Source organism: Seriola lalandi, unplaced genomic scaffold (assembly GCF_002814215.2).
Source record: "Seriola lalandi dorsalis isolate HSWRI2012SDOR001 ecotype SW California unplaced genomic scaffold, Sedor1 jcf7180002054797, whole genome shotgun sequence".
NCBI classification, from domain to species: Eukaryota; Metazoa; Chordata; class Actinopteri; order Carangiformes; family Carangidae; genus Seriola; species Seriola lalandi.
Window position 1 is genome coordinate 487,438 of NW_019525350.1, and position 26,848 is coordinate 514,285.

Consider the following 26,848-nt stretch of genomic DNA (forward strand, 5'->3'; position numbering starts at 1 on the left):
GGGGGACGGGGGCTCAGCACAGGGGGGAGGGATAGGGACAAGGATCTATGTACATAGAAGTCTTTGCGTTCATCCGTCTCTCGTGAAATTTGTTCATAGTGTTGTTTCACATCCTCATCTGTCCGGCTCGTCTTCTCGACAGCTTTGACCTGAGAGGCGGACGAGAAGATACGTATCAGAAATATACAACTTTCTCACTTTAATCCAGAAAAGTTTTTTTTTTGTCTGAAAGAGGATTCGGTATATTTTTACCTGATAGTTCCAGCAAGGAGAGGATTAAACGCATACAGCCAGTCATGCATCTCTTTGTCATTAGTGGCTTGAAGCAATATTCCACGATGCTCTGTACACACAGCAAATGTGTTTGGGGTCTGTTGAGAAAGACGAAAACAAAAAAGTAAAGGGTTATTTTGGCACAAGAGAGCAGAAAAGAGGGGATTTTGGGGAGATTTTGTAAAAACCACCTACCTTCAGCATTGCCTGCTGGTCCTCGCTGTACTCCACCTGAGCCGAGGAGAGGTTGAGAATAGCCCGCTCCACGGTGTCTCGCTCTGTGTTGTAGATGTAGACGTACGGCCGCCGCACCACAACGTAGCGCTTCACCCACCCGTTGGTGTGCGGCTCCAAGAAATGTATGTAACCCTTCTTTGACACAATGGGGCTGAGAAGCAGAGGTCACATATTACCACATGTGGAACCGAGACGTTCATCGTCACAACTCAAAAGTGAGGACGTGTTTTTGGAGTTGTTTGTAACAGACTCACCTGACTCTAATCTCCTGGATGTCGGGGACAAACTTGCGGGTGCGAGGCTTGGCGTCAGAGGCTCCGTTGAGGGACTTCTTGGCCTCTGCGTCCTGCTGTGTGTCAGGACCGGGACTGACGGCACGCGAGCGGGGCATAGGTGGTCTGTGGTGCAATAAGAAGAGGCTTTGAGCCCTCGTAACAAACCAATAAAACCCTCAGTGCTTCACGTTAGCCATCAACCAAACACTGCAACCTGTAATACACAACATTTGGCTACCATGGCTACCAGGGATAACAAATGAGACAAAAGCATGACCCCTACAAGTGTGTCTTAGGGCTTACCTGAGTTCAGTGTTGCCGTAGCAACCCTCAACCAGTGACGGGCATGTTGAGGAGGGTGTGATTGTGTTGAGAGCAGAGATTGAAGTGGAGTCTCTTAGTGTTGTGACAGACATCTCTGAAATCTGTGACACACACACACACACACACACACACACACACACACACAGACAGGTCCTCGGTCAACCATATGGAACCAATTCAACAGACACTGATCACATTGTCTTTATTTAAACGTGTCTATGTTTACATGGACGTCTTTAAAGCACTACCTTGCTTTCACTGGCGCTGACACAGACGTGGCCGTATTCTCTGTTGAAGGAGTGAGTGAGGAGCCTCAAACACTGTGAGAAAGGACAGAGAGCTTAAAGTTTATGAAGTTAGACACAAAAATCATGAAAAAAAAATGTGCACAAGTTAAACCTGAAATTGCAAATTCACACAATAATCACGGCTGACCTTGGCGGCGAGCTCCCTCTGCCTCTCCGTGGTGATTTCAGAGCTGGAGCTGCCGACCTCCTGGTCGACCTCGGGGGGCTGAGGAGACTCACTCAGCTCCTCAGTGACACAGGACTGCAGGGAGTCCTGGCCCACGAGCAGGGTGGACTCCAGTTTCTCTCTCAACAAAAGATAATGTTTGGTCTTCTCCACCTGAGGGAATGGAATATTTGCAAATTTGGCCACTTCACACATCTGTTTTCAGAAAATCAGTGCCTGGATGTCTCAACAGTTTTTCTGCAGATCACAACAAAGATCTTCTTCTTGTCTCTGAACAAAGTCAGACCTTTGAAATTTTACATGAGCACGTAACTTCTCTGGCCTCTAACTTATCCTGAGGTCACACTGCAAATTAGCAGTTAATCCTAATAAGTGTTTTAGGAATTAATTAAATTAGTACGTTAAAGAAGCAAAAGCTTTTTATGACAGTATGTTTGAACACATTTATGCTGAATTCTGGTCAACACACCATATCTGTGTATACTTCATAAGCACAGTAGATTGCATGTAAATGACTAAGTCTCTGTTCATTTAGATGTTTTAAGAGAGCAAATCATTAAATAGATGATTTACAGGAGAGGCATGTGTTTTAGTACATGTTCAATAAATGAGGGGCCGGTGTCACGTACCGTCAGATGCTGTTTAAAGTAAATGTTGTAAGAGAAAAGTAACAAATGCGCCTCACGTCTTGAAGGAGGCTGAGTTTCTCCAGCTCCCACTGGTGGTCCAGAATGAGGCTGTCGCTGCGGGGCCTCCATCCAGCCAAGTTCTCCTCCCCACGGACGTAGGCCACGGAGGTGTCCAGCACCCGCCTGCGTCTCCTCTGCATACCTGGGGGGGGGGGGCAGGTGCAGGGTTAGAAATGTTGCAGAAGTTAAGCTTAAAAGCAGAACGGTTAACTGCGTCTTGAACTCTCACCTGGGCTTCCTGCATCTGCCAGGTGACATAAGCTGACCTCATAAACTCCAGTTACACGGTTTCTAAACAAAACAACAAACAAATAGTAAAGTCAGCTGAGTGGACGCAGGATACGACCTGATGTTTTGTCATTGTTTCAAATTTCAAACTCACCCATCTGCCGCTCTCAGGCTTCCGGTACCAAAGAGGTTGCGAATAGAGCGGGAGGCCGAGAGCTTTGTGTCTCGTGAGTAAAACACCATGCAGATATCTTTGGTTATGACCGCGGGCTGGGTGCAGTTCTCCATCTGCAAGTGATAAAAGTGGAGGATTTGCCCACATTGTTCCTCTGGAGTAATTTTTACACGTGACCTCTGATCCTGAACGAGCTATTTCTAGCTCTCGTGAATGCGGGCAGTATACTGTACCTCCAGATAGGCCGAGAGGGTCATGTAGATTTTCTCCCCGTACGGAGTGACTCGGTTTAGTAGCAGAGAATTGTGCATGGAGCTATCCCACGCCGCCTCGAAGCGGAAGAAGGTCCTGAGGTGGTTTGTTGAACAAGAAGCCGAGACAGTGAACCAGCAGTCAACATTTTAAGCAATAAAAAAAAGTCATACTACAGTTTGTCAACCTAACAACAGAGAAGTTAACATGAAAATCATACACTTCAATAATCAAAACATACTTCACATACAAAAAGATGTGCACTAACATTTTATAACTTGACACACTGGGAAAATAATCTTATGATTAAAAAATAAAATAAAAAGTCAAGTTACTGTTGGTTTTGTACAATAATAAACTTTATAGTGAGTATTCCTCAAAATCTCATTAGTAAAAAGCATTAATGAAATCTTTTTGCATGCAACAGGCTGAGTTGATGTTCTGCCTTGTACACAACACCATAGAAAAGCAAAGAGAGCTTAGATGACTATTAATACAGAAAAAAGTGGGGGAGGGGGATGATGAGAGACAGCCAGAAGAAATGAGGGACAGGGCAGTGAAATACCTATGGTCAACTCCCAAGGAAGTGCTGTGAGAAAGAAGAAATCAGCAAAAGAATAGAAAGTGAGAGTCAGGAAGTATGTTGTGGTTATGCGCTTGTGTGGCTGGGATGGTGTTTGTCTTTTTTTCCACACTGTTATCTCATTATGTAAACACTGCCGTGGACAGCGCATCTCACCCTTAGGAGACGAGTTGAGAAATCCTGCGGAAGGTGCTGCTTGACTTGATGCAACCGCTTATCCTGCTCTACCATTGAAAAGGTCAAATAACAGCACGTGACCATTCTTCAAGCAAAAAAAATAATAAAACACTGCTCTCTGTTACACCTCTGATTTACTCCATACGTTAATGTACATGATTTTTCCCATTTCCCCCCAAGGGGAAATAATCACACACTGTAACCAGTTATTCTTCTGGCCTGCAGCCCGGTACGGCCTTAAATCTAAAAAAGATAATCCAAGCAAGAATTGTAAAAGGAAACTAATGTTTCTGTGAGCCATAAAAACGGGCCGAATGGACTCTCCATGAGGTTCAGATGTTGTGCCAAAAACTGGCCCTGGACTGAGGTGACCTTGTGGGAAAGTGGACATTGTGTCACCCAGAAAAGAAAAAAGAAAAGCAAACAGCCAGTAGTAAATAGAACCGACTGCTTCTCTGTGAGAGTTATGGCGATTCAGTGTAGAAATTACCTGTTTTTTAAGTAATTAACAAGTGGATTCACACACACACACACACACACACACACACACACACACACACACACACACACACTGCTTTCCCAGTAGTAGAAAGAAACCTGGTCACTTACACTACAAGGAAGCAATTTCCTCCTCGCACTACACCAACATGTGCTTCTCTACATTTTACTACCTCCTAAAAATCGCAGGAGCCAGGATTGAAGTCATGCTGCTGGCGTAACATGTGAGGAGCCATTTGTTTCTGGTGTCTGGCAGAGTTTCACTGAGGTACAAGCAGGATTTAAAAATATTCACAACATTGCAGTGATTTTGGGCAAAGTGCTACCGGTGAGGTAATGGCTCACTAGATTACATTTTAATAGCCGCATTTGAATACGGTGCCAGAGCGGGTACTGTAAATGATGTGATCCATATTACAGCACTTGAGTAATAGTGGATGACTTGTGTTCCTGTTACTGCTCTGTAGCTGTGATGGGAAGCACTCCCTGGCCCTCGGTATTAGAGGTAACCAAGAAAATATGAAAATCATATCCATGGATTCAAAATATTGCTTCACGGCAAAGTCAACACTACGAAAATAATAAACAGAGTGCTGAAAGGAAAATTACAGTTTTTCCAAATGTTATGAATCTTCTTGCTAAATACAAGATTCATCTCTCTGCCTTTGTTGTTTCAAATGAACTGTGTTGTAATAACGGATCACTACCGCCCTCTTCTGGCATGTAGGGCTAATACATCTTACTCATGCTGAGATCTTTTAGTTCCAGATAAAGCGAACAATCATGTTGGATGTGACTTTGTTGCCTTTTAAATTGAATCTATGAATAAATTAGCATCTGTAAACAATCAGAGTAAAAGGATAGTGGTGATACTGATGTGGGCAACATTTTAAAGGTCCCATATTTTACACCTTTCCCGTGTTTTATTCTAAAGTGTTGATCTATAAGAAGCATATATTTGTGATTTAAAGAACCGTAAACAATCTCAGTGTAGTTTTACAGCTTTTCTCTGGAGCTCTAGTAACAACAGGTCGGTGAGCCAATCAGAGGAAGAGGAGACTCTGAACATCTCTTCTGATTGGCTGACTGTTTTATGAGTGGTTGAATAAAAATATAGCAGTTTTCAGGTATAAACCAAATCTTGCAAGGCAGGATGGTGGGTCCAGGTGGGCGGGGCTTGGTGACTGCTTTGTTGTGACATCACAAAGTTACAGAAGTCCTGACGACTGGTTTTAAAGCTCAGTTTCTGAATACAGGCTGTGTGCATTTCTCTGTTGATACTTTCACAGTAATAATATAGAACCTAGACCTGCTTTATAATCAAACAACACATGGACATCTACCTTCATACTATATGGGACCTTTAAAATTCTTTGTTTCTGGCCTAAAGACAAATGCAAGAGTGACCAAATATTGACTTTACACTTTCTGAAATCACCGTTATGAGATAGTTGCTGCAGCAACTGCTGAAGTGGAAACAGAGAGTGTGATACTGGCCCCACGACACCTCCGGCAGAGACACAGCCAAGGACAGTCCACGAGAAGCACAGCGAGCCATGCAGACCCTGTCCATCATAAACCGCAGCCTGATAACAGCTCAAACCCCCACCCAGCGCAGCAAGAGAACCAGGGACATGCAGGAAAGCTTCCCTCACTCCTCGTGAGAGGGAGAAAACAAAGAGGCACAGATGAATTGCTGACAGTAATGGCAGAGTAGGAGAGAAGGAAACGAAAACACTGGAGGATAACTTGGAAATGACAGGGTGTAGAGGACGTTAGAAAGATGAGGTGTTTGTGTAACTTAAAGAGCACGAGAAGAGAGGCAAAATAATATACCTAGGCATGTCCGAATCAAGAAACTGTCTGCAAAAGCAAAAAACAACATTCCGTTAGTGGACTGGAGGGGAGAAAAATGTTAGCATCCATTTACACCTTGATGTTAGTATGAGCAAGACCGAGCAGGGGCCGCGGCGCTGGACCACAGCCTGGTGCTAAGCCCTTAAACATTCTTGGCTACTGAGGCCATAACAACACAAATGTTTAGTGTTGTACCGAGGAGTGCAGCACCATGGTCAAAGGAAGGCTGGTCGAGCGGGGGCCGCTGGTCAGAGCTGCTCGGAGCATCTGGTTTATTTTAGGCTGAAACTCAGTAAACCCAGGTCTGGGTGATCATGTTGTTGTTATCGTTAGGCTTTCGGGAGAGCGGTTAGGAAAGCAAAGGGATTAAGCAACGAGCCAAAAACAGGGCGTCACAAAAATCATAAGTTAAGTTAAATAGCAAAATTACTTTAAAAAAATTACTTGGTTTTCATATTTTAACTCGGGTGATCTGATAATTAAGGCCAAATGACATTAACAGAAAATCTATACTGATATTTGTCCTTATAAACACACTAATACATACAGAACTACTCAACAGTTATTGTGCCACCATACACTGGTGATGGTAACTCTTTATTTTATATGTTAAAGAAACAAAAGTCTCTATACAGTATATATTAACACAAGTTCCCATTATGGGGCCACAAGCCCTTAAAAGACACCTACTGCCCTCTAGTGGCTGGCTGCAGATGTCACCGTCACAAAGAGCAACATAACTAACTAGAATTTTACGATGTTAGTGAAAAATATTGTGTAAAAATATGACATTTTTCATTTGGGCTGTTGATCATCCTTCTGTTTTGCTTTGAGTCTACTCTACAAACTAGGCTGCAATCCAACAAACACACCCGGAAACATCATTATCAGGGGTTTCAAATTAGACATTACAGAGGTCAGTGCATGATTAACAGAAACTTCGTCCTTCAATCTACAGTCGGTGATTCTTAAATATGAAAAGTTAAATCACTGGATTCAATAAAGTGATGATGAAATGTTATATGTCCAATGCGTGACATCATATTGATAGTTTAAGGTGAGTTAGTGAGCTTACACTATTATTAGTGATACATGCTGCTGGATAAGCAAGAAAGACATGCATTTTTTATTTCGTACTGGGCTGCTACAGTATTAATTCATGAAGATACAGTAAGATGAGGTTGCTTGATAAAAAAGTAAAAGGCCCTGGAAGGTCATAAGCAGGGTCAGTGTCAGGGTTAGTGGATCTAATCATGGTTGAGAGATGGCAGGGGTTAGAGGTGAGGTGATTAACACGGTGAGATGCAACATGTAGGTGCAACGATGACAATCAAACAACGAGAGCACAGATTAACACCAAGGAGGGTCGCACAGCCAGCAAAGGACCAGTGAATTCATAACTACTGATGTGGCAGATTTAGGTCTAAATAAATCATGTTTCTCATGGTCACTCTGGATTTTCTTTTTTCTTTTTTTAATGTGTGACTTCCTGCAGTTAGAGATAGGAAAACCACAGTAGATTCATGCAGACGCAGTGCTAAGCTAACAGCATGAAAGAATTCGCTGAGATTTGCTGTAACATTCAAGTTGTGCCTCTCCCGCCATGCTTTGTTTTTCTGACGAGCTGGGTTTCACGATGCCATGCATTCGCCCCCCGTGTGTGTCGTGTCCCAGAGCGTGAGCTGCCACAGCAGTAATAAGACTGTTGTTGAACCATTCAGAGGTTTTTTTCCAAATTCAGCCAAGCTGCCACAACTGTAGAGTAAATGTGCCTCTGGCCACGAGACGTTTTGATTTTGAATTCACCAAGTTACAAAGCATACGCTGGCGCAGTGCTTTACGATCTTACAGCCGCAAACTAAAGCGCCTCCATCTACATGTCTTCACCGGTACGTACCTGTCATCTTGCATGGGCCTGACATACCCAACAGACAAGATATTGAGGGACAGAATACTGGGGTCGATGATGGTCTCATCCGCTTCAGGGGTGTTGCGGAGACGTCCTGGGAAAGCACACGTGCCTCAGTAACAAAAGTTCGCACACGTTGTTGGGAGATATGTTCGGTTTTCAGGGCGAGAAAACTTACCCACAACAAGCTCACGGACTTCCTTCCACTCCATGTCACCTCCTGATTCATGTACGATAGTAACGGTGATTCTCCTCTGGAGGCCCTACAGAGACAGAAACAGAGGTGTGGTTGTGTTCAGCACATTTAAAATATTCCAAATATTATATTTACTCTGTGCAACTGGCGTACCTGGTGCAGGAGGAATGTGCCATGGCACGGCATTCCTCCTCTGTGGTCCACCACTGCAGGGATGTAGCTGGGGAAAAAAAACAAAAAACAAGCCTCACTTGATTTATAGTACAAGAGAGATTTCTGTGGTTTCCAATAATTATCAAATTTATGTCTTCAATGTTAAATTTAATGGAAATATCTGCAAAATGATTCCAAGAATCTGCCGGGTGAAAATAAAGCGCAGCGCTGGATAAACTCACTCTCCATTGGCCTCCAGCTCACAGATCTCGAAGAATACCATGAGATCATATTTACAGTGGCAGGGTCCTGCCTGTGGGCGGGTCATGGCTGTCAGTTTGGTGGCAGGTACTGTGTTGAAAAGGGAGATAGAGAAGGTTATAAAGGAAGATGGTGTGAGGGGAAAAGAGACAGCAGACTAGTGGCTATGAACAGGGAGCTGAGAACAGCTCTAATCCTACAGAGGAAAGAGAAAAGGGAAGAAGAAAGGAAATCAGTGACGCGAGGGAAAGACAGGAACCTGCAGATTAGGACTTCCTTTTCTTCAGCAGTTTATTAGCAACGTTGCAGCCCTCTCTTATAGATTACCACTACATTACGCTCTTGGTTTCCCTATGCAGTTTGAGAGTTCACCTACAGTACGTATTTGTAAACCTTCGCATACATAAATACAGACTGAACCCCTGCATGAGGAAAAGCATACGCACAATCTCCTTAAACAGTATTCTCCTTTGAAAGTAAATCTATGTTTTTGATTTGTGATCATTCAGTTGTCTTGTAGAAATGATTGAGCTCCAAACGAATCAAAGACAGGAGTTCAGATTTAAGAGAGAGTGTGCATGAAAAAACATTTGCATGCAACACAGAGGTTTGGCCCAAGCTCAAGCATAAATATAACATATAGAATATTATAGATATAATATGTAGTATTCTGTGTAATGTTTTTGTATGCTTCTGCAACCGTTGCAAAAATAATATACAGCATGGACTAAGACTAAAACTAAGCCTCTATAAAATCCTCTTTTCCTTCGTTGTATTTATTATTTCAAATAGTTCATTATCTGTTTTATCTGTTTTCACTCTTTGGTAGTAAAGTCTTTTGTCTTTTATGTGTCGTATATAATTTAACCATATAATGTACTATATAAATGAACATTCCCATCTGAGAGAGTATTGTTGATAACTAGTTGCTGCGGAGAGGCACTCAGTTCAAGAGGAGCTCAAAGAAGGAACTGCAGGGAGAATCCACCACGCAGGTCGACAGTAAACACACAGTACATTAGAGCCAATCCAACTGAATTCTGACACGAGAAACGTCCCTTTTTATATCAATTCATGTCGTTCTCAAGACTTTTAAAGGCTCCTACTAGTCAGCGACCAGTAGTAACTGTAATATAATGAATAACATGGTAAATATTTGTTCTTTCTTGTGACCCTTTCTCTCCCCCTGTGCAGGAAGAGTGACAGGGTCAGTTAAAACAACATCGAACCAGGATCTGGGCAGACGTCAGTGTTACGTTTGAGCAATACTGTCACAGTGGCTTGAATCTCTACATAAAAATAACATGTTGTGTCCTTTGAAATAGTCAATAATCAATTAACTGCACTGTGCCGTGACACACCAAGATAAACACTTGATATAAAAAAAGGTTTTCAGTTGCAGGATTCTCTTGGATTTGACATCATTAACCAACCCGGCTTCTGAGCTTTAATAACTGAACAGATAGAGGTGGGTGGAGCAGGCAACTGAGCTTGCTCGTTTGCTTCCAGTAGGAAGGAAGCAGCCAAGCCAGCGGCAGACAGAGCGTGGCCTGACAGCGAGTCCACCAGCGCCCCATTGAACACATCTGGGACCAGGTATCGGATCAGCTCCAGCGATTTCTCCCGGTCCGGCGAGTCGTCGGAGTCCACTGCTCACACCCAACAACATGAAGCTGAGATGACATGAAGGTGCAGGCAGACCAACACAAAGACTGTGCAACATATGCAACGTACACATCAATCGTGGAATTGAAGAAAAGTAACTCCGGCCTGGAGTTTATCTACCTGGTTTGGACAGAGGCATCACGCGTGGGAACTGTCTTCTGCAGGGACGTAATGGACTGGTTGTGGAAATAACAACAACAATAACACCAGGTTATATAAGGATCTGGACTCAACACGTGTCATTATGGAAACACAACAACACAGATTGTGTCTTTGTCTGTATAAGCAGCTGCCACGTTACCTGATGACGTCTTTACAAAGAGGAAGAAAAGGCTGTTTCTGGTAGTGTCCAAACACCTCAAACACGATTGGCTGAGTCTTGATGTAGTCAACAAAGGATTTAGTCACTTCAACGGCAATCTACAAAAAAACAGCACAGTGACGTTTAAGTACATGTCGTATTAAAAATGGCAAACGACACATGATGATCTGTGCGGACGCTCCTTACGTTCTGCACATGGTAGAAGCCGAGAGGAGGGCCGCGGCCTGTGTTTTTCAGGGGCTCAGTAGAGAAGGCCTCATCATGGCGGTGGATGAAACTGAAATCAAAACAGTGAAAATTTACATATGAAAGAAAGATGAAAGAAATACAATAAATACCGGGTGTAATTATGAAAACATTGTGATGAGTGCTTACTTGAACTGGCAGAAGATGTCAGCATATTCTGCAGAGATGCTCGAGGCCTGCAGGACGGTTACCCTAAAGGTGAAAATATTACCAATCCTCAGGTGCTCCAGGGCGTCCAGCGGACCGTCCAGAGTGGCCTTCAGCGGATTCTCCAGCTCGTCTCCACCAGCTGTGACGGAGGCGAAGACAAAAATTAGATACAAGGTTAAAGCTTGTATTCCAGGTAGTGGATTGTCAGCACGCTCAGTTGTGCTCGTTTTTGGGGCACCGACCGACTCGGGACTGATTTAGTTTGAGAATCGTCTCCTCCTTTCCCTGCGCCGGTAAGAGTCAGCGCGAGTCTTTCAGTCTGGCATGACTCTAACAGCCAGGTGTGTCAGATTAAGCAGGGGCCACACACACACACACACACAAACACACACACACACACACACACACACACACACACACAAACACACAAAACGTGTGTCCATTCACTCATAGAATATGATTACCCGCACATGTGTTGTTGTTGACCTCATCAGCTGAGGGTCCTATTTCTGCGTTCTGCCCCTCCCCCTCCACGATGCGAAGCTCCTCCTGGGAGATCCCTGTGCGGGACAGTCCCACAGAGCAGGATTCTGACTGGAACTGCAAAAGCAAGGTGCAAAACACAGACTGGTCAGTGGGTAACTGTGTGCACACAGGTCAGATATATAGTGCAGTAAACACAGATTTTCTCTACCTTTTCATATTGCTGATCCTCGAAGGAGATTTTGGCAGTGCCTGACTGCCTCACTCCTGAGCCGTAGTCGGGAGCTTCCTCATCCGCTGGAGGGAAACACAAAGCACCTTCACTTCACTCCCTCAAGAAGTCACACACAGCCTGTCCTTTTTGTTCCCTCACACGCTGAGGCTGAGGATCCGAGCCTTACCTGATATGGCCTGCACCGCCACCCGGAGGAAGCCCTTCACTTCTCCCTTCTCGCTGACGATGGCCACGCGGTGGACGAGAGGAACCGGGTACAGCAGGTTGCTCAGATAAACGAAAGCCCTGCACGGGGAGGGAGAGAAACGGTGAGGGATTAAAGACAAACAAGCCGAGGAGACGTGTCACACTTGATAAATGTCACTGGACTGGACAACAGAACACAGAGCTGCAAAGCAACCAAACAGAAGCTGGGACTGCTCTTGCGATGGCCATGGCTGCCCTTTACTATCGCTTCGCAGGGGCTTTTCCTCACCATCTACACATGATGACTGTATCAGGACAATTATGGGTCGCATGCAGTATTCCTGTACTTCTGTACTATACTAATGAAAGCTTGGTGAGGCTAAGGAGCATGTGTGTAAGGGTACAACTCTGAATCCTTTAAATGATTTCAAAATATTGGAAAGCGGCTTTACGCTAATCTGGAGAGCAGATGATTTCCTCAGTCTGAAATAATCTTCCTTTGTACTGCTTAAAGATTATCTGCTGCACTAACATGTACATCATGCGCATGCCTCAATACACTAAATATGTACAGAGCCAAACTAAACACTTTAGATTTAGATTTAGATGAGGCACCATTAGATTTGAATAAAGCTAGCAGTAGAGAATATAAATGTGGGAACAACTGCGTTACAAGTGTTTCTCCTTCTTGAGTTATTCAGTCTCTAGTTTTGTAGCTACAATACATGATCTTGCAGTCAAAGACCACATTTTCCACGAGCCAATAGGGGTAGACATTTAAGGGTGGAGTGTAAAAAGGGAGAGGGCTTATGACAAGATTGGTGAGGTGCAAAGAAGGCATGCTCAGGACAAAAAAGGTGAACAAAAATGCTTCCAACTTCTCGACTCAAAGGAATCAAAAGCAAATGGAACAGAAAATCATCATACCAAACATGGCTCAGCTTGAATAAAAACTGCCAACAGCTTGAAAGATTATACGCTACACCAAAAAAAAAAAAAGAAAACCAATGAATGACATCAGAAATCAAAGCGCACCTCTTGGGCAAAGTGCTAATTTGTGCAAAATAGGGGCATTAGTTCATCATCAGACGTATTCAAGTAAAAAAATTGACAAAAAAAAAAAGATAAAAATGAAAAGACTTGTGCTCTGGCATGCCTAAAAGAGACAGCTGCAGTAGAAACCAGCTCTTTCATCTTGAGATTTTTGAGTCCTCCTTGATCTCCACTTTGCTATTTTCATATGAGTAATTTTCAGCCTCTTTCATGCTTATTCAAGGTTTCACAGCACGGTGAGAACGTTTCGCTGTGGGTTCCCTGTGTAATGCGAATCAGGCATCAGTACACTCCATGAGACATGTCAGTGCTTTGGCTAGCGAATGGTCCTCTTTTAATGCTTAACATTTAGCCACGCGTAAGTGAGACACACACACACCTCAAGCAGCCGTTGACGCATCAACATTGCTTGAGTTTTCACGGAAACAAGTGGTATGTGCTGACCCACCCCTGGCTGACGTAAAGCACTCGTTTGTCAAGTGGAACCGCAACATGAGTGAGAAGCATTTAATTTAAGTGAAAAACAAAAAAACAGCAACAAAAAAACAAGCATCTAATTTGATGAGATTAAACAAATAAAAGCAAAAGATAAACCTTGAAGCCCAGAAATGTCTACTCCAGTGTCCACTCAGTAACAGAGTCGTGAAAGAAAATGCTGTAGACATCGTTAGTGCTGTGACATTTGAGAACATTTGTGTCTCAAACAGATGAGACACAGTGGCGATGACAACGGAGACGGGGAACAGAAACTTAAGTGGATCGTTTGACTTGGAGCACTAAGCAAGCATGAAGTTTTTTTTAAGAAGATGAAATGAATGGAAATCCCACAGTTAAACAAAAATAAGCTCCAACCTCCATGCTGACATTACAACTGTCGCCTATTTGTCCCAACTGAGACAGTAAAATGGAAACCAAACAGAAAAACCTAACAGGCTGATTTGGACAGAAGGCCTGTGATTGCCACATAACAGAAAAACAAAAAGACATACGGTGTCCCCGAGAGCTCCACGCAACTGCAGCTTAAGACGACACACGCAAACGGACAAAACACAAACAAATTCATGAAAACATCTGCATCAATTCGACAAGACGTGCGCTGCAAATACCCACAACACAACCAAATACAGAAATGCAGGTAGCACAGTTTCCAGGGGGGGGACACTAATGCACGTGGAAACACTTCCGCTACGTCGGCAGAGCGTTTGTGTATTTGGCGGCGCGCGTGTTGTCAAAATTGATGAGGATGTTTCCTGAATTTGTTTGTGTTTTGTCTGTTTTGCGTGTGTTTTCTTCGGCTGTGGTGTTACTGTTGAGCTCTCAGGGCCACCGTACATGCACACACAATCCAGAATAGAGTGAGGACTTTGTGAGAACATACTTGCTGTGCTGTATCTGTATTGCGCATTGCGTTTTTTTTATTTTTCTCTCGAAAAAAATGTCTTTTCCTTTCTGTGCTGACGTCTTATCGAGGGAAACGGACCCTGCGTCTCAGCGTGAAAGAGCTAGTTTCCTCCACCAGCATGCTCCCGAAACCTCACCAACCTTCCCACTACACTGAATAATGGTGAGCGGTCGTAAAAGGGATCCTGGCCTTCGCTGGAGCCTCGGCAGAGCTCTCCCTCATCATCATCATCATCATCATCATCATCATCATCATCATCATCCTCTCCCCCGAGCTCCGAGCACGGGTCGTCCAAAAAGATATCATCGTCCAGGTCCTCCAACTCCTCCAACTCCTCCTCCCCTCGACCCTCCCGCTGCGAGTCAGCCAGCTCAGTAATTTCAGAGTTGGAGAGGGTCGGGGACGGGGTAGGGTCACTCATGCGCTCGCTCATGCATGTGTTGAAAATGGGGTTTCTGGTGCAGCCAGAGACATGGGAACTAGGTTAGTACAGTTCGATAGAAAGCACACACTTGTTCAAACAAGAGGGGTTGGAGTTGAAGCCCACTGGAGGAAGAAGAAAAAAAAAAAACCCTTCATCCTTTTTTTGAATCTGCTGTTTTAGTGGAAAGAGAGAGAGAGAGAGAGAGAGAGAGAGAGAGAGAGAGAGAGAGAGAGAGAGTACAGATAGAGGAGTGCAAACAAGCTACAGTGGCTGTGAGGATGTATTCAACCGCTTTTGCTGGGAGTGCGTATACGTCAGCGTGTGACCATGGAGACACGTAAAGGTAGAGGCTCCCTGCAGCCCACTAGAGAACCAGTCACCTCCAGGTTTCACAGCAACCAGATACACTCGGGTTATTGATTTACTCGGTTCATTTGATTAACAAATAATTACTCTATAAGCTATCCAATATAACCAGACTCACCAGCTGAGGGTGAGCTATGATTTAACAGCGATTGCTTAATGTTAGGCTTATAGCAAAATCAACAGCCCTCCATCATGAGCGCAGTGAGGCGGTGAGCTGAAAGTCTGTCTTTGGCTTCAGATAAGTACAAATAAATATTACAAATGAAACGGCCACATCCAGCTTCAGCTTCATTTGTCTGGGCGACTACATTTCGTTTCATTAAACGTGGTGCATTCGGCTTCGTATGCCAGTATTACTCACCTATTGTATAACAGATGTTGTGAACGAGCCGACAAAGAAAATATTTCAAGAGGACGTTTGCCGCCTGATAATTTTTTGCTCGTCTCGCAGGAGTTAAATGACGTTAAAAGCTTTATATGCTGATTATTATGTAACAGGGGGCATGTGATTATGTGTAGGACCCATCTGCAAGAGACAAAGAGAGAGAGAGAGAGAGAGAGAGAGAGAGAGAGAGAGAGAGAGAGAGAGAGAGAGAGAGAGAGATAGAGATTGGCAAAGAGGTTGGGAGGGTGCATGCCAAGGTGGGAGAGAAAGAAGCAGCAGGCTTTGAGTAGGAGGACTGAAGAAATTTTGTTCTCAAATGTTTCACAGCTGATTTTTTTCTTTTTTTTTCCCATTGGCATCAACAAGAAAGACGTGATGGTCAGTCCATCCTGTGTGTTTCAGCTGCAAAGCTCCATGTCCAGCAGAAACACAGTAAATTCACAGTGACATCAGAATAAAGAAAGAAACTTGATTCATAAACTGACAGTAGAACCTATAACATTTTCGAAATTCTGTTTGTGGAAATTTGTGATCACTGCGCCGTGCGCTTATTGATAAATGACGCCCAGTAAGTCCGTCACACAGATACAGTTGTTATATTGGTTTACAATGTGATCACAGTGGAGCGCTCAGAGCACAGACTAGAGACACCAGACTTCAGCACGTAATGACAGAGACATCATAATGAAGTGGGCCGCAGACTACTTCAACAGCCTCCCATTTATCCTTAATGGACAAAACATGACGATCACTGGGCTTCTGTTCACTCGCCGCTGCTGCCGCTTTGTATATGAGCTCGGTGTGAATGCATTCATACACTGTGTGCAAGGCCGGTGGCGTTCAGCGTTTACCTGCCAACCAGACGGAACCAGGGGAAGCGGTCGTAGAAGGGGTCGCCTCCGGTCATCACATTTTCACAGTCCTCGGTGGCGGCGCTGTTAGGAACGTCGGCGGCGCGGTCGTACATCTCTCTCATGAGATCGAGCCTCTGCCTGCGAGTGTCAGCAACAGTTACCACACTGTAGTTATTTACGAGTACGTGCTCCACAGCATGGAGTTAATGAGAAATATTCTTGCAGTGAAAAGCGTGTTTTATGTGAGATGTATTCCTCGTAGACACTGACAACATCTCTCTTTTCTTGTTACTGCTGTATATCACAGGCTTGCAGACATTTTTATTTGTTACAGCAATTACTAAAGGAATGTTTCCAGTGAAATCATCCGACTTAATGAGCAACAGAGCAGCCAACTAAGATTATATAGTCTCTAGATATTATAATGCAAATATCATGTGAAGATCGATCTACGCTCAATAACCCAGAAAGCTTGCAGAGACTCAAAGCTGTAATTGCTGCTAATGGGGGTTTCTACAAAGTACTAAATGAAGGATTTGAAAAGTTTTGTATTTTAATACATTTGCAAAAACTTTCTAAAAACATTTTTTTTCTATTTTGTCATTATAGGTTATAAAGTGTAGATTGATGAGTCCAGGTCTGAAGGCTTTTCTGAAGACACGGTACCTTAGTTTTTCTAATGTCCAGTAGTGAGTGGCTCCGTTCTTCTGGTCCTGCACCTCCACGGCCACGATGGTGCGCGGGAAGTGGCGCTTCTCTCTGTCTTTAGTTGCTTCCGGGGGCAACAGGTCAGGAGGCAGGGGGGAGTAGAGGGTGTCTGTCAGCAGCACAAACTGGAACTGCACCTGCAGGGACACACCCAAAACGTCAGTGCCGTCAGATAGACATGTCATAAACAATCAGTTCATGCGGTGCGAGTATAACAACAGTAACGCGCCGGACCTTCTTCTTCAGCTCCACGCTGATGGCATTGGCCTCTTTGAGGAAGATGGCGTTCCCCCACAGCAGGTCACGCAGAGAGGTGAACTGGTAGCACCTCCATTTACGAAAGCTCCACACAGCGAGCTCTCTCTCCCTCTCCGTCCACTGCACTGTGGGCCACAACGATAAAACATCATCATCTTGGAGAGGATTTTCTCGCCAACAGCACAGAAATGCCTGTGTCTGTTAAGTGTCTGATTATTTGCGCTACCTTCTTCTTCTGGCTCCTCCTCTTCTTCAGTGGTTTCAGGGTAATAACGGTCCACTTGCTTCTGAAGAGCTTCCAGCTTGCTCTCGTAATCCTAAACAATTGGTTAATGGAGATCTATGTTAAAACAACTGGTTGTGGCACATCAACAAGTCATTTGGGAACAGAGGTGCACAATACATCTTTTCAACACTGTCTATATATATGCAATATTCACATCGCAGGAAGTGCAACTCACACAAACTTTTTTCGCAGCTTGATACAAAAGGAAAACAGTTCTCCTTTTCCATGACTAACCCGCAGGAGGAATCTGTCTGATGCAAGATGATTTACTCTGATTTAATGGTTCTTGGATCTTGGTTTGCAGGTTCTACGTGCACAATGAACCACCAATCGCAATCACTCTACATCAGAGTGTCAGAGAACCAAAGCAGGCCCCGCCCCCTGCAAGTGACCCACCACCACCACCACCTGAATATGAGCGAGGAACAAGAAGGAGAAAAAACGCTCTACGGTGATGATACATGCAAAATTGCTCATTACTGTACCAGTCTCTGCTGCTCCAGAAGGTTGTTGGCCTCCTCTCTTTCTTTGCGATACTGGTCCTCCAACTCCTGCAGCCTGCAGACACGAACACAGGTGAACAAAAGAGGCTGGAGGAAACGCTATTCTTGATTTTTTTGGAGCAGCATGCCATTTATTGAGTGTGTTATCGTTGTAAGGTTGAATGGCTCAGTATTCCCCCCCCCCCTGCCAAACTACCTCTGCTCCATTTCCTGTTTCATGTCAATGCCCTGTTTCTCCAGCAGCTCCCTCTGGGCAAAGGCCCAGTCCACAGGCTCGGCGGGTGTTTCAGCACAGGGGGTCCTCTCCCTCTCAGCCCTCGCCTGGACAGGGTGGTTGAACCGGAACACGTGGCTCTTCCCCAGGATGATGCGGTTTCCTGTGAGGGCGTGAAAAATCAGAACATAAAAAAGACGGCGCTGGGTTCAAGTGAGGGAGACGGCGAACGAGAGAGCTCACTGACCTGATCTGAGGACAGTGGGCTCCGTCACCCTCTTTCCGTTGACGTAAGTCTCAGCTCCTTCACAGGGCTCGAGGACAACCAATGCTTAGGAACAGAGAGGACAATGTAAGGCTTTGCTTCCTGTCTGTAAAATATTAAACTCTGATGTACACAGTTTGAAAGCCTGTGGAGCAAGATAAAGACCCCTCACTTTCTCCCGCCGGACCGGCAGAACTAGTAAAAGTGCAGTGCTCGTCCTTGATGAAGTGGCCACTGAGGACGATGTCCTGACGGCTGCTGGCGTCTAAACGACCAACCCTAAAAAAAAAAAAAAGTAATCGACACGCTTGAGTGAGTTTTTTTTTTAAGTATTACCCTAATATTATGCAGTAAATTGTCAACACCCAACCTGGTGATCCCGTCTTTAATGTAGTACAGCAGGCACTCAGACATCAGAGGATCCTCATTGAGGTTCACCAAATGAGGCGTCTGACACAGAACAAGGAATAATTCACTCACTGCAGAAACGGTGGGTCTTTCGTTATGGTTATTGACACTGAAACATATACATACTGTGCACGCGAGAGGGCTGAAAAGCAGCCTCTCCCAGTGAGACACAGTCAGTAACATGCAGTCAGATTCACTCCCTACAGCTTCGCAGCATTTGTGTTTTAATGTAGTCTCAGCCAGATGTTGTGGGGCTGCAGGCAAACAGCCGTAAATCACTGTAATGGGGGCACTACCATTATCCCCCCCCCCCACCACCACCATGTTTACACCCGTTGCCGCCTTCAGTGCAGTGAGGGAGTGTTTGAAGTGAGTAATGAAGTAGATTTAAGATAACACAAAGAGAAACCCTCGTCTGATCTGCGAGGCTCTTGCCGTAGTGAGACGAAGAGCTCTCAGAGAAGAAGACGGCTTTAAACACTTCACAGCGACAAACCTCGTTGGGGGAAAACAGCCCGACCGTGTCGATAAAGACAGGCTGGGGCTTTCTAGGGCTATCGGAGGGCTTTGGGGGGGTAAATAAACAAGCAATTTAGTCAATAATTTAAACGGTAAATATTAAATAACACAGGAGGTTTTTTTGGGATGTGTCTCGTACCTTCTTAGGGGAGAACACGCCGACTGTCCCGCCATCTTCTCGCATTGCGACACCCATTTCCGCCAGCAAGGCCTCTCTGTGGAGGAATGATGAAGTTTTTTATATACTACACAAACATGACAAACTTTGCTAATACAATGAAATAAAGTGTAAAAGTAGAATATTGTATATCGCACCTTTCCATTCTGATGGCCTCTGTTCGGCGAAGTTTCTCCTCCCAAGTTTCATTGAGTTCAGCAATGATTTTCTCTGTTTCCTGACATTTTAAAAAAGACAGTGGATATTACAGTGCGCAGTCGTTTCAAGGACGAGTGGTGATGGTGACGGCGTTATTTTTTTATTTTTTGGGGGCGACAGATCCCATGAAAAGCCCAAAACCAACAATGACGTTCTGTCTGTTAAGACAAAGCTGGATGCAGCCTTTTTCCTCTGAGCTTCATTGTTGTCGCAAAGCGATTAAAAGCACATCAATAAGCCTGGGTGACATGTTCCTTTACTACCACAAACACACACTGTGGTTTATTTTGAGTAAATCCCACCTACACTGTCCTGCTGCTGTAAATACTCCACCAACAGAGGCTCCAACAAATACACTGCTTTCTCTGACTTTGACTGATGTTTGCTGAACAACTACAGAGTCCAGATGTTTTGAATACTGACACTGTAAAGAAAGAGCACTCGCACTTTAGGGGTTTAATGTGTTGAACTTACACTGAAATGTATGTTTACCTGCCAATAATCTGACAATATGCAACAAGTGAACATTAGGAACATGCAGTGCAGTGCAGGGTGTCACCTTCAGCCTCTCGATGGCCTCCTCGCTGCCCGGGCTGAACATGATGCGGTCGTGAAGACTGGCGATGGATCCAGCGCGGCTGGACAAGGCTGACAGAGACGGAGAGGGACTCATCCCTGTCATGGCATTGGTCACTGTGGAGAGATCATCCTTTTGATTCACAGCTTGGCCTTTATTGTTATTGTTCTTATCGGATAGGTCTGTCGGGGCGGGAGGGAGGGAGGGCAGGAGGGAGGGAGGGAAGGGGGGCGCAAGGAGTGTACAAGGAAGTTGGGATAATCGATAACAGGGAGTAAAGAAATGGAGAAATGCAGACAGATAAGGAAGAAGACAGAAGGGAGAGTAGAAGAAAAGAAAAAAAAGAAAGAAGAAACGTGGCTTGAAACAAATCTGACTCACAGAGAGAAACTTTAACTGCGAGCATTCAAGCGAAGGCAGCACCACACGCAAAGAAGACCAACTTAAAAAAAGTGCAACAAGGCCAACCAGCCATGACCAAAGAAATGCAGCTAGTATATGAAAACATCAAGCAGAGCATCATGTGCAGGATCATTCAAAAACAAGAAAATGTAACGGCCATATAACTGCCATAACTGTAACTGTATATACGCATATATTCTCCGATATGAGCTGATATAAATACTTTTCTTAAGAAGCAATAATGCAGTGGAAATGCTAGGGTCAGGTCAAGTTATATAGGCAGCATTTTATGTGTATTTGATCCTTTGTTTCCATTCAAGTTAAATATATACTGTATATATATATATATATAATATATATACATATTTGTTCTTAGGTTTTTTATTTATAGTTATTTATTTTTATAGTTATTTTATTTAATTCCCAGTGAAGTTTGCCGTGTCAGTGCACTGATGTCATTTTGGACAATAAAGTGTATTGTTAAACTGTAAAATATCCTGCTTTCACAAGTGTATATATATATGTATATATATATATCCAGTTAATTTGTCAATTGAGATAGAAAATGTCCTGATCGAGCATCTTAAACAGCAAAAATAAAATGAGTCTTCAGTGAATGGAAAATGAACTCGTCAGCCTATGTGCACACGCATAATGACTCATTTGTAACAGGGCTATATTTCTTGCAGAGAACATTGGGAAGCCAGATTATCATATTAACATTATATTAAGCAACAAGATGCATTTAATGCTCACTGCGCTTCTCTAAAATTAGCCATGTCGAGCGAAACACTGAAAGTAGAAAACCCGCTGCTCTGGCGGTGAATCAGATACTGTGGTAAGTTTGTTTGGACAGCGTGGAAATGTGTCCTCGTTGTATATTGTCTATTTATCAAAAATAGTTTTTACGTCATGTTCCCCCTGGCTTTGTGTTCACCGTCTTATCTCGTGTCATTGTTGAAGACGGCACCTTGAAGACCTGTGACAAGACCCTACAAAATAAAGAAGATCAACCCTTGCAGCTGCTGCTATGGCAACACAGAGCAATAAATTGGGAAAACTTTATCACACACCCATCCATCTGGACAGGCTGTGTTGCCTGCCAAGATGGATCACATAATATCGCCTTCGAAGTGCAGTTAATTAAGTCATGTATTATGGAAAGACAATAAAAATTTATGACACAAAATGAGACGACGACCTCAAAGATCCAATATTATGCAAGTGATTATACTCTTTCTGCGACCGAGGGATGCGTTTTCATCTTATGTTTACTGCATGCTCTCCTTTACGGTCGCCAACAGGAGGTGACTAGAGCCAGACAGGACCATGCCAGGGGAATGGGAGGCAACAGTTTCTGCATCAGGGAAATTAAAGGATAGGATCGCAATATATCTCATGACGCTGCAGTCAATAACCTTCCATATTGTATTGCTCTGCTTTCTTGCTTCATGAACAGTTAAAGCTCTGTCCCACCAAGTGCCACAGCTACGAAGCCATACACAGATCTCTACAGCACCATGACATGGCACACACAGCGAAGCCCATAAGGATCTGAAGATTAGAGCCACAATGACTAATCCTGAAAATCAACCTTAGACCTGAACTGTGTGATGTATATATATATATATATATATATATATATATATATAATTATTATATAAATATTGCATTAATATTTATAGCTATACCTGTGATTTCATTACAAATCGCCCTAAATCATTCTGCTCAATTCCTCATGAAACTGTGGTGCTGCAGAGAAACACAGAGAAGCTGCTATTTCACTGTCACAGTAAGCGCTGGTGATGCTAAGCTGCCGCAAGAGCAAAAGCAAGAGCCAGAAAACACACATTTCAAACCCTCTATCTCAGCACCAGTGGCTCGATATGCTGGGAGAAGAGAAGATAAAGAGTGAGAGAGGAGAGAGAGAGAGAGAGAGAGAGAGAGAGAGGGAAACAGACAGTGTAACACCTTTAGATAAAAATGTTAATAGATTTAAACATTCAGTTTATTATTCGATGAATACTGGGAGTTAAATACGAATACATATGAATTTGGCTCCACTGCTCTCCGTGCATAATATATAATACACAGCTCAGATACTTTCAGTTTTGATCTCCGACGTGTGTTCTCACTGAAATGCTCCCACTGTTTGTGAGAATGAGGAAACACACACGTTTTTTGTGATAACTTTAAAGCTGCGTCCAGATACAACATGAAACAACAGCTCTTTCCCTCTCTTCAGCCTTTTACGATGAAAGCTGTCGGCCCCGTGTAACAGCGTGACCTATTCCTGTCAGTTTCATCAGTACTAACTTTTACTGTTTCAGCTTAACTCAATCTAGATGAGAGCATGCGGCGGAGCGGGTGGGGCTTTTGCACAACTGAACAACAGAAAGCACAGGAGTCGAGCCTGAAGCTGGTTTTTGATTTTAAAAAAATATATATGTATAATCAACTCATGAAACACTAAAGTCAGCTAACTGGCTCCAAAAGCGAGTCAATCCCCATAGACTCCAATGTTAAAATGTTCTAACTTTACAGCAGAATTAAACACATTTACAGCCTGGTGCAAAAAACAGTTTTGGTCTCTACGGATAATTTCCACCTTTGTGTGTAACTCACCTGTTCACATTTTATTTAAGCTTAAAGTTCTGCATTAATTGAGGGCGTGCAGCTTTGAGTGACAGGTGGGTGAGCGCCTCTTTGCCCTTTATCGGATTAGCCGGGAGTCAGGCGCTGCCAATCAGGCGGCGGTGGAACAGCTCACTCTGAGCTTCAAAACCGCTCTTCAGAAACCTGCGGATGACGTCACGGACGCCACGTCCATCTTTATTTACAGTCTATGGTGAAACCCTGCCCCGCACTACTTTCTGTTTATCGCTACAACATGGGAATAAACTGTAAAATGCCAATCCTTAATTTGCTTCACATTCTATCTGAACGCACCTCAACACACACAATGTTTGAGAACACGGAGAACGATGTTTGAGAATAAAAGTGCAGTGCTTGTGAGGGGGAACAGTGGAGGTTGAAGTGAGTCTGAGAATAATTTGCCTACTTAGAAAAGAGTGTTGAAACCTTTTTCAAACCAGTTTGAAATCAATAGAGATAACACAGATTGTCAAATAAAATCCAATCAGCGACTCCTTACTCTCAATGATGTCGCCCAGGCCCTGGGCGTAGAGGAGGTCTTTCAGGCGTGACACCTCCTCCTTCAGCTCGCGCACCAGTCTGTTGTTGGGATCCTCGTTGATGACAGCGTTGCAGCGAATCTGTTTGGCGCGATCTGCGTACCTGTGGGAGTAAGGGAGGGATCACTGAGCACGCTGACACAGGTGAGGGACGAGACAATTCACAACCCCCCCTGACATCACACATCCACATGATTCTGCAGCCTGGCACTGCAGCTGAAAGTCGTGAAGGGTGTTTGAAGTGTGAAACTGATGCAAGCAGCTGAGGAAACAGTGTATTATGTAACACTCGGGTCTCACTGGCATCGGCGTCCTTCAAAGCCACATTCGTCAGCTGTGTGGGAGGGAAAAAGATGCAGCAGAAAATGGGTTGTCTGCTCTCTACCTGAGTGTGCTGAGGGTCTCGTCGTAGTTGATATCAGCTGGACTCAGGGCAGCGACCATCGCAGTGCGAGAATTACCCCCTGACACAATGTAGAGAAGAGATTGATTAGAGATCAGACTAATGCATCATCAAAATATTAACAGAGAAAAACTGATCCGTTCATACCCAAATTTTCTCTCAGCAGCCAGGTCAAAACTGAATCTCTGTAGGGAATGAAGCTTTCCACTTTTTTCTTCTTTTTATTCTGCGTATTAAATCAAAATCAATATATTTATTGGCATTTAGAAATAAAATTAATTACAATTTAAATACAGAAATTAAATAAATTACCTTATTTGGCCCAGAGTCCTAAAATGAAGTAGACAGTAAAATTATTATAATAAATAAAAAATAATGTTTATTCAATGTAATATCTGCTCTGATCTAACAATGTACAATATGAAGATAAAATACAAACCACTTCTGCCAAAGCAGAGATGACTTTCCCCAGCGTGGTTAGAGATTTGTTGATATTCGCTCCTTCCTGTGATGGAGCGGGCGGAGAATGACATTAACATTAAAGATAAACCCACTAATCAACTGCATGGTTATGGATTTTTAATTGTATTTGTTTCCCACATCGGGATGTGGAGCTGTTTCGAGTCAGTGTAAAACATTTTCACCTTAAGCCTCGTCCCTTTGGCTCCGGTGGAGTCTGCCCTCTCGCTGCCGGCCAGATCCACCAAACTTATTTTGCTGACCTTTCAACAGAAAACCCAATAACCAGGTTCAAACTAACAACATGTAGACAACAAAAAGCTAAAGCTGTTCATCTTTATTCCAGAGACAGGTTTCATAAAATAAACAAAAAACCAACAGCTTTACAATGTTTCACTATCACGATGACCTTCAAGCAATCATTGATTTCCAATTTACGACAAGATTTAAATCACTGTCATCAATCAGCCTATAGATAAGCAGTGGGAACGGATCGATGTTAAACAGATTCACTCAGGATGTGATAAAAAAAAAAAAAAACACTCTACCTTCTCAGAGGTGTTGTCCGTCTCGGCGTCGTGGCGTTTCTGGGTGAATATGATGTTGAAGACGGCGTGAGAGCGACTGCTCGTCTCGTTCATGTTGGTGGCAGCCACAGTCCTGCAGAGAGAGGGTCAATACGTTTTTATCAGTGCGTGAAAAAGCTGCTCGTCTTCCCCATTTTTATCCAACAAGGATATGGCATGTTTTCCTGCTATGGATGTGCATTTTGAAGTTACAACAAACACAATCTGAAAACAGAGAATTAGGTAGAATTTAAATAATTAAATTAGCTGAATCTGTGTACACAAGATTGTGAATTTCAGTCTTTAAATCTTTGTAACTGCTGTAACTGCCATTCTGCAGATTCACTGGTCGTTCAGGGTGAAGTGACCGAACGAAAACGGACGGCTCCATCACCTGGCCTTGTTGCCAGAGTCCATCAGGTCCTGGATGTCATTGTAGGAGGTGACGGCGAGCTTGGACAGGTCCTCCACATAGGGTCCCATCAGCGGGTGTTCTCTTACGCGCAGGTGCCCTTTGTTTTTGGGGTTCAGCAAGTCCCGTACGCGTTCGCAGTAGATCTCCATGTAGCTCACCTGTTCGGATTCATCACATGAGCTTGAACACATCACAAACATGTGACAAGTTCAGGTGCATACAGTGGGGGAGCTGATGACCCCTGAACTTACCTCCACAGAGTAGGACATGCTGTTGTCTGTGTTGTCATTGATCTTAGTGAAAAGATCTTCACACAGCTGGGAGGGAGGAAAATAACAACATTATTTCCAAAAGTGAGAAATTCAGAACCATGTTTCTTTTGCTGGTTAATAACTGTCCATACCAAGGGGATGATTCCTTGTTGATCCTTGACATCCTGTTTCCCCATCATGGTGTAGGACTTGCCGGCACCCGTCTGACCATAAGCAAAGATGCAGACGTTGTAACCCTCGAAGGCGTGCAGCAGCATTTCCTCTCCGATGTCTTTGTATACTCGCATCTGAGAGGCATAATTGACGTCCTCGGGCTGCGGACAGAGATCAATAATAAGCCGTGTAAATCTTCTAAATTCTTTCTTAAACCCGACACACACGCAACACAAAGCGATGCACAGTCAACAGTGTTTGTGTGTGTGTGTGTGTGTGTGTGTGTGTGTGTTTGCGCTGTAGGGGTGCAGAAATAGTTACCGTGGTGTGGGACCAGTAGGAGTAATCAAAGTTGAAGCTCTTGTTGTCTTTGGCCTGCTTGGGGTTGACGATGGCTGAAAGACAGGACAGGGAACACGGGTCAGTGGGAGGGCGAGAGCCGCCCACGTGAAACTGGATCTGAGTTCGGCCGCTGTCATGTTGTGCCAAAAGAGCTCGAAAGGCCTCAGTCGCATCTTTAGCATTTAGACCTCGTCAT

The 26,848-nt window shown here is 43.9% G+C and overlaps 1 protein-coding gene across 7 annotated transcripts in view; it reads right to left on the bottom strand.

Annotated features, from left to right (window-relative positions):
* Window positions 1–6: 6 nt before the first annotated feature.
* The window catches only part of kif1aa (kinesin family member 1Aa), a 36,369-nt gene continuing 9,527 nt past the window's right edge, over window positions 7–26,848 (bottom strand). The window contains exons 3-50 of one of the 7 annotated variants that reach the window (XM_087179205.1): window positions 26,632–26,705; window positions 26,289–26,471; window positions 26,137–26,202; window positions 25,865–26,043; window positions 25,453–25,564; window positions 25,090–25,167; window positions 24,885–24,950; window positions 24,758–24,775; window positions 24,593–24,671; window positions 24,428–24,506; window positions 24,003–24,145; window positions 22,699–22,737; window positions 20,429–20,628; window positions 19,809–19,888; window positions 19,633–19,708; window positions 18,937–19,016; window positions 18,739–18,845; window positions 18,549–18,632; window positions 18,284–18,464; window positions 18,070–18,142; window positions 17,525–17,615; window positions 17,275–17,423; window positions 16,999–17,177; window positions 16,330–16,470; window positions 14,444–14,758; window positions 11,829–11,947; window positions 11,639–11,724; window positions 11,415–11,544; window positions 10,924–11,083; window positions 10,735–10,825; window positions 10,528–10,646; window positions 10,347–10,402; window positions 8,543–8,651; window positions 8,301–8,367; window positions 8,130–8,214; window positions 7,940–8,045; window positions 6,022–6,048; window positions 2,909–3,023; window positions 2,655–2,788; window positions 2,502–2,563; window positions 2,269–2,414; window positions 1,545–1,736; window positions 1,358–1,429; window positions 1,089–1,210; window positions 765–908; window positions 469–661; window positions 253–371; window positions 7–149 (exon numbers count right to left, since the gene is read on the bottom strand). In XM_087179205.1, the coding sequence (XP_087035331.1) occupies window positions 107–149; window positions 253–371; window positions 469–661; window positions 765–908; window positions 1,089–1,210; window positions 1,358–1,429; window positions 1,545–1,736; window positions 2,269–2,414; window positions 2,502–2,563; window positions 2,655–2,788; window positions 2,909–3,023; window positions 6,022–6,048; window positions 7,940–8,045; window positions 8,130–8,214; window positions 8,301–8,367; window positions 8,543–8,651; window positions 10,347–10,402; window positions 10,528–10,646; window positions 10,735–10,825; window positions 10,924–11,083; window positions 11,415–11,544; window positions 11,639–11,724; window positions 11,829–11,947; window positions 14,444–14,758; window positions 16,330–16,470; window positions 16,999–17,177; window positions 17,275–17,423; window positions 17,525–17,615; window positions 18,070–18,142; window positions 18,284–18,464; window positions 18,549–18,632; window positions 18,739–18,845; window positions 18,937–19,016; window positions 19,633–19,708; window positions 19,809–19,888; window positions 20,429–20,628; window positions 22,699–22,737; window positions 24,003–24,145; window positions 24,428–24,506; window positions 24,593–24,671; window positions 24,758–24,775; window positions 24,885–24,950; window positions 25,090–25,167; window positions 25,453–25,564; window positions 25,865–26,043; window positions 26,137–26,202; window positions 26,289–26,471; window positions 26,632–26,705 (5,369 nt within the window). In that variant the 3' untranslated portion in view covers window positions 7–106. Of the gene's footprint in view, window positions 150–252; window positions 372–468; window positions 662–764; window positions 909–1,088; window positions 1,211–1,357; window positions 1,430–1,544; window positions 1,737–2,268; window positions 2,415–2,501; window positions 2,564–2,654; window positions 2,789–2,908; window positions 3,024–3,492; window positions 3,517–6,021; window positions 6,049–7,939; window positions 8,046–8,129; window positions 8,215–8,300; window positions 8,368–8,542; window positions 8,652–10,346; window positions 10,403–10,527; window positions 10,647–10,734; window positions 10,826–10,923; window positions 11,084–11,414; window positions 11,545–11,638; window positions 11,725–11,828; window positions 11,948–14,443; window positions 14,759–16,329; window positions 16,471–16,998; window positions 17,178–17,274; window positions 17,424–17,524; window positions 17,616–18,069; window positions 18,143–18,283; window positions 18,465–18,548; window positions 18,633–18,738; window positions 18,846–18,936; window positions 19,017–19,632; window positions 19,709–19,808; window positions 19,889–20,428; window positions 20,629–22,698; window positions 22,738–24,002; window positions 24,146–24,427; window positions 24,507–24,592; window positions 24,672–24,757; window positions 24,776–24,884; window positions 24,951–25,089; window positions 25,168–25,452; window positions 25,565–25,864; window positions 26,044–26,136; window positions 26,203–26,288; window positions 26,472–26,631; window positions 26,706–26,848 lie in introns of all 7 variants that reach the window. The other 6 variants (XM_087179201.1, XM_023425967.2, XM_087179204.1 and 3 more) reach the window with 6 other exon arrangements.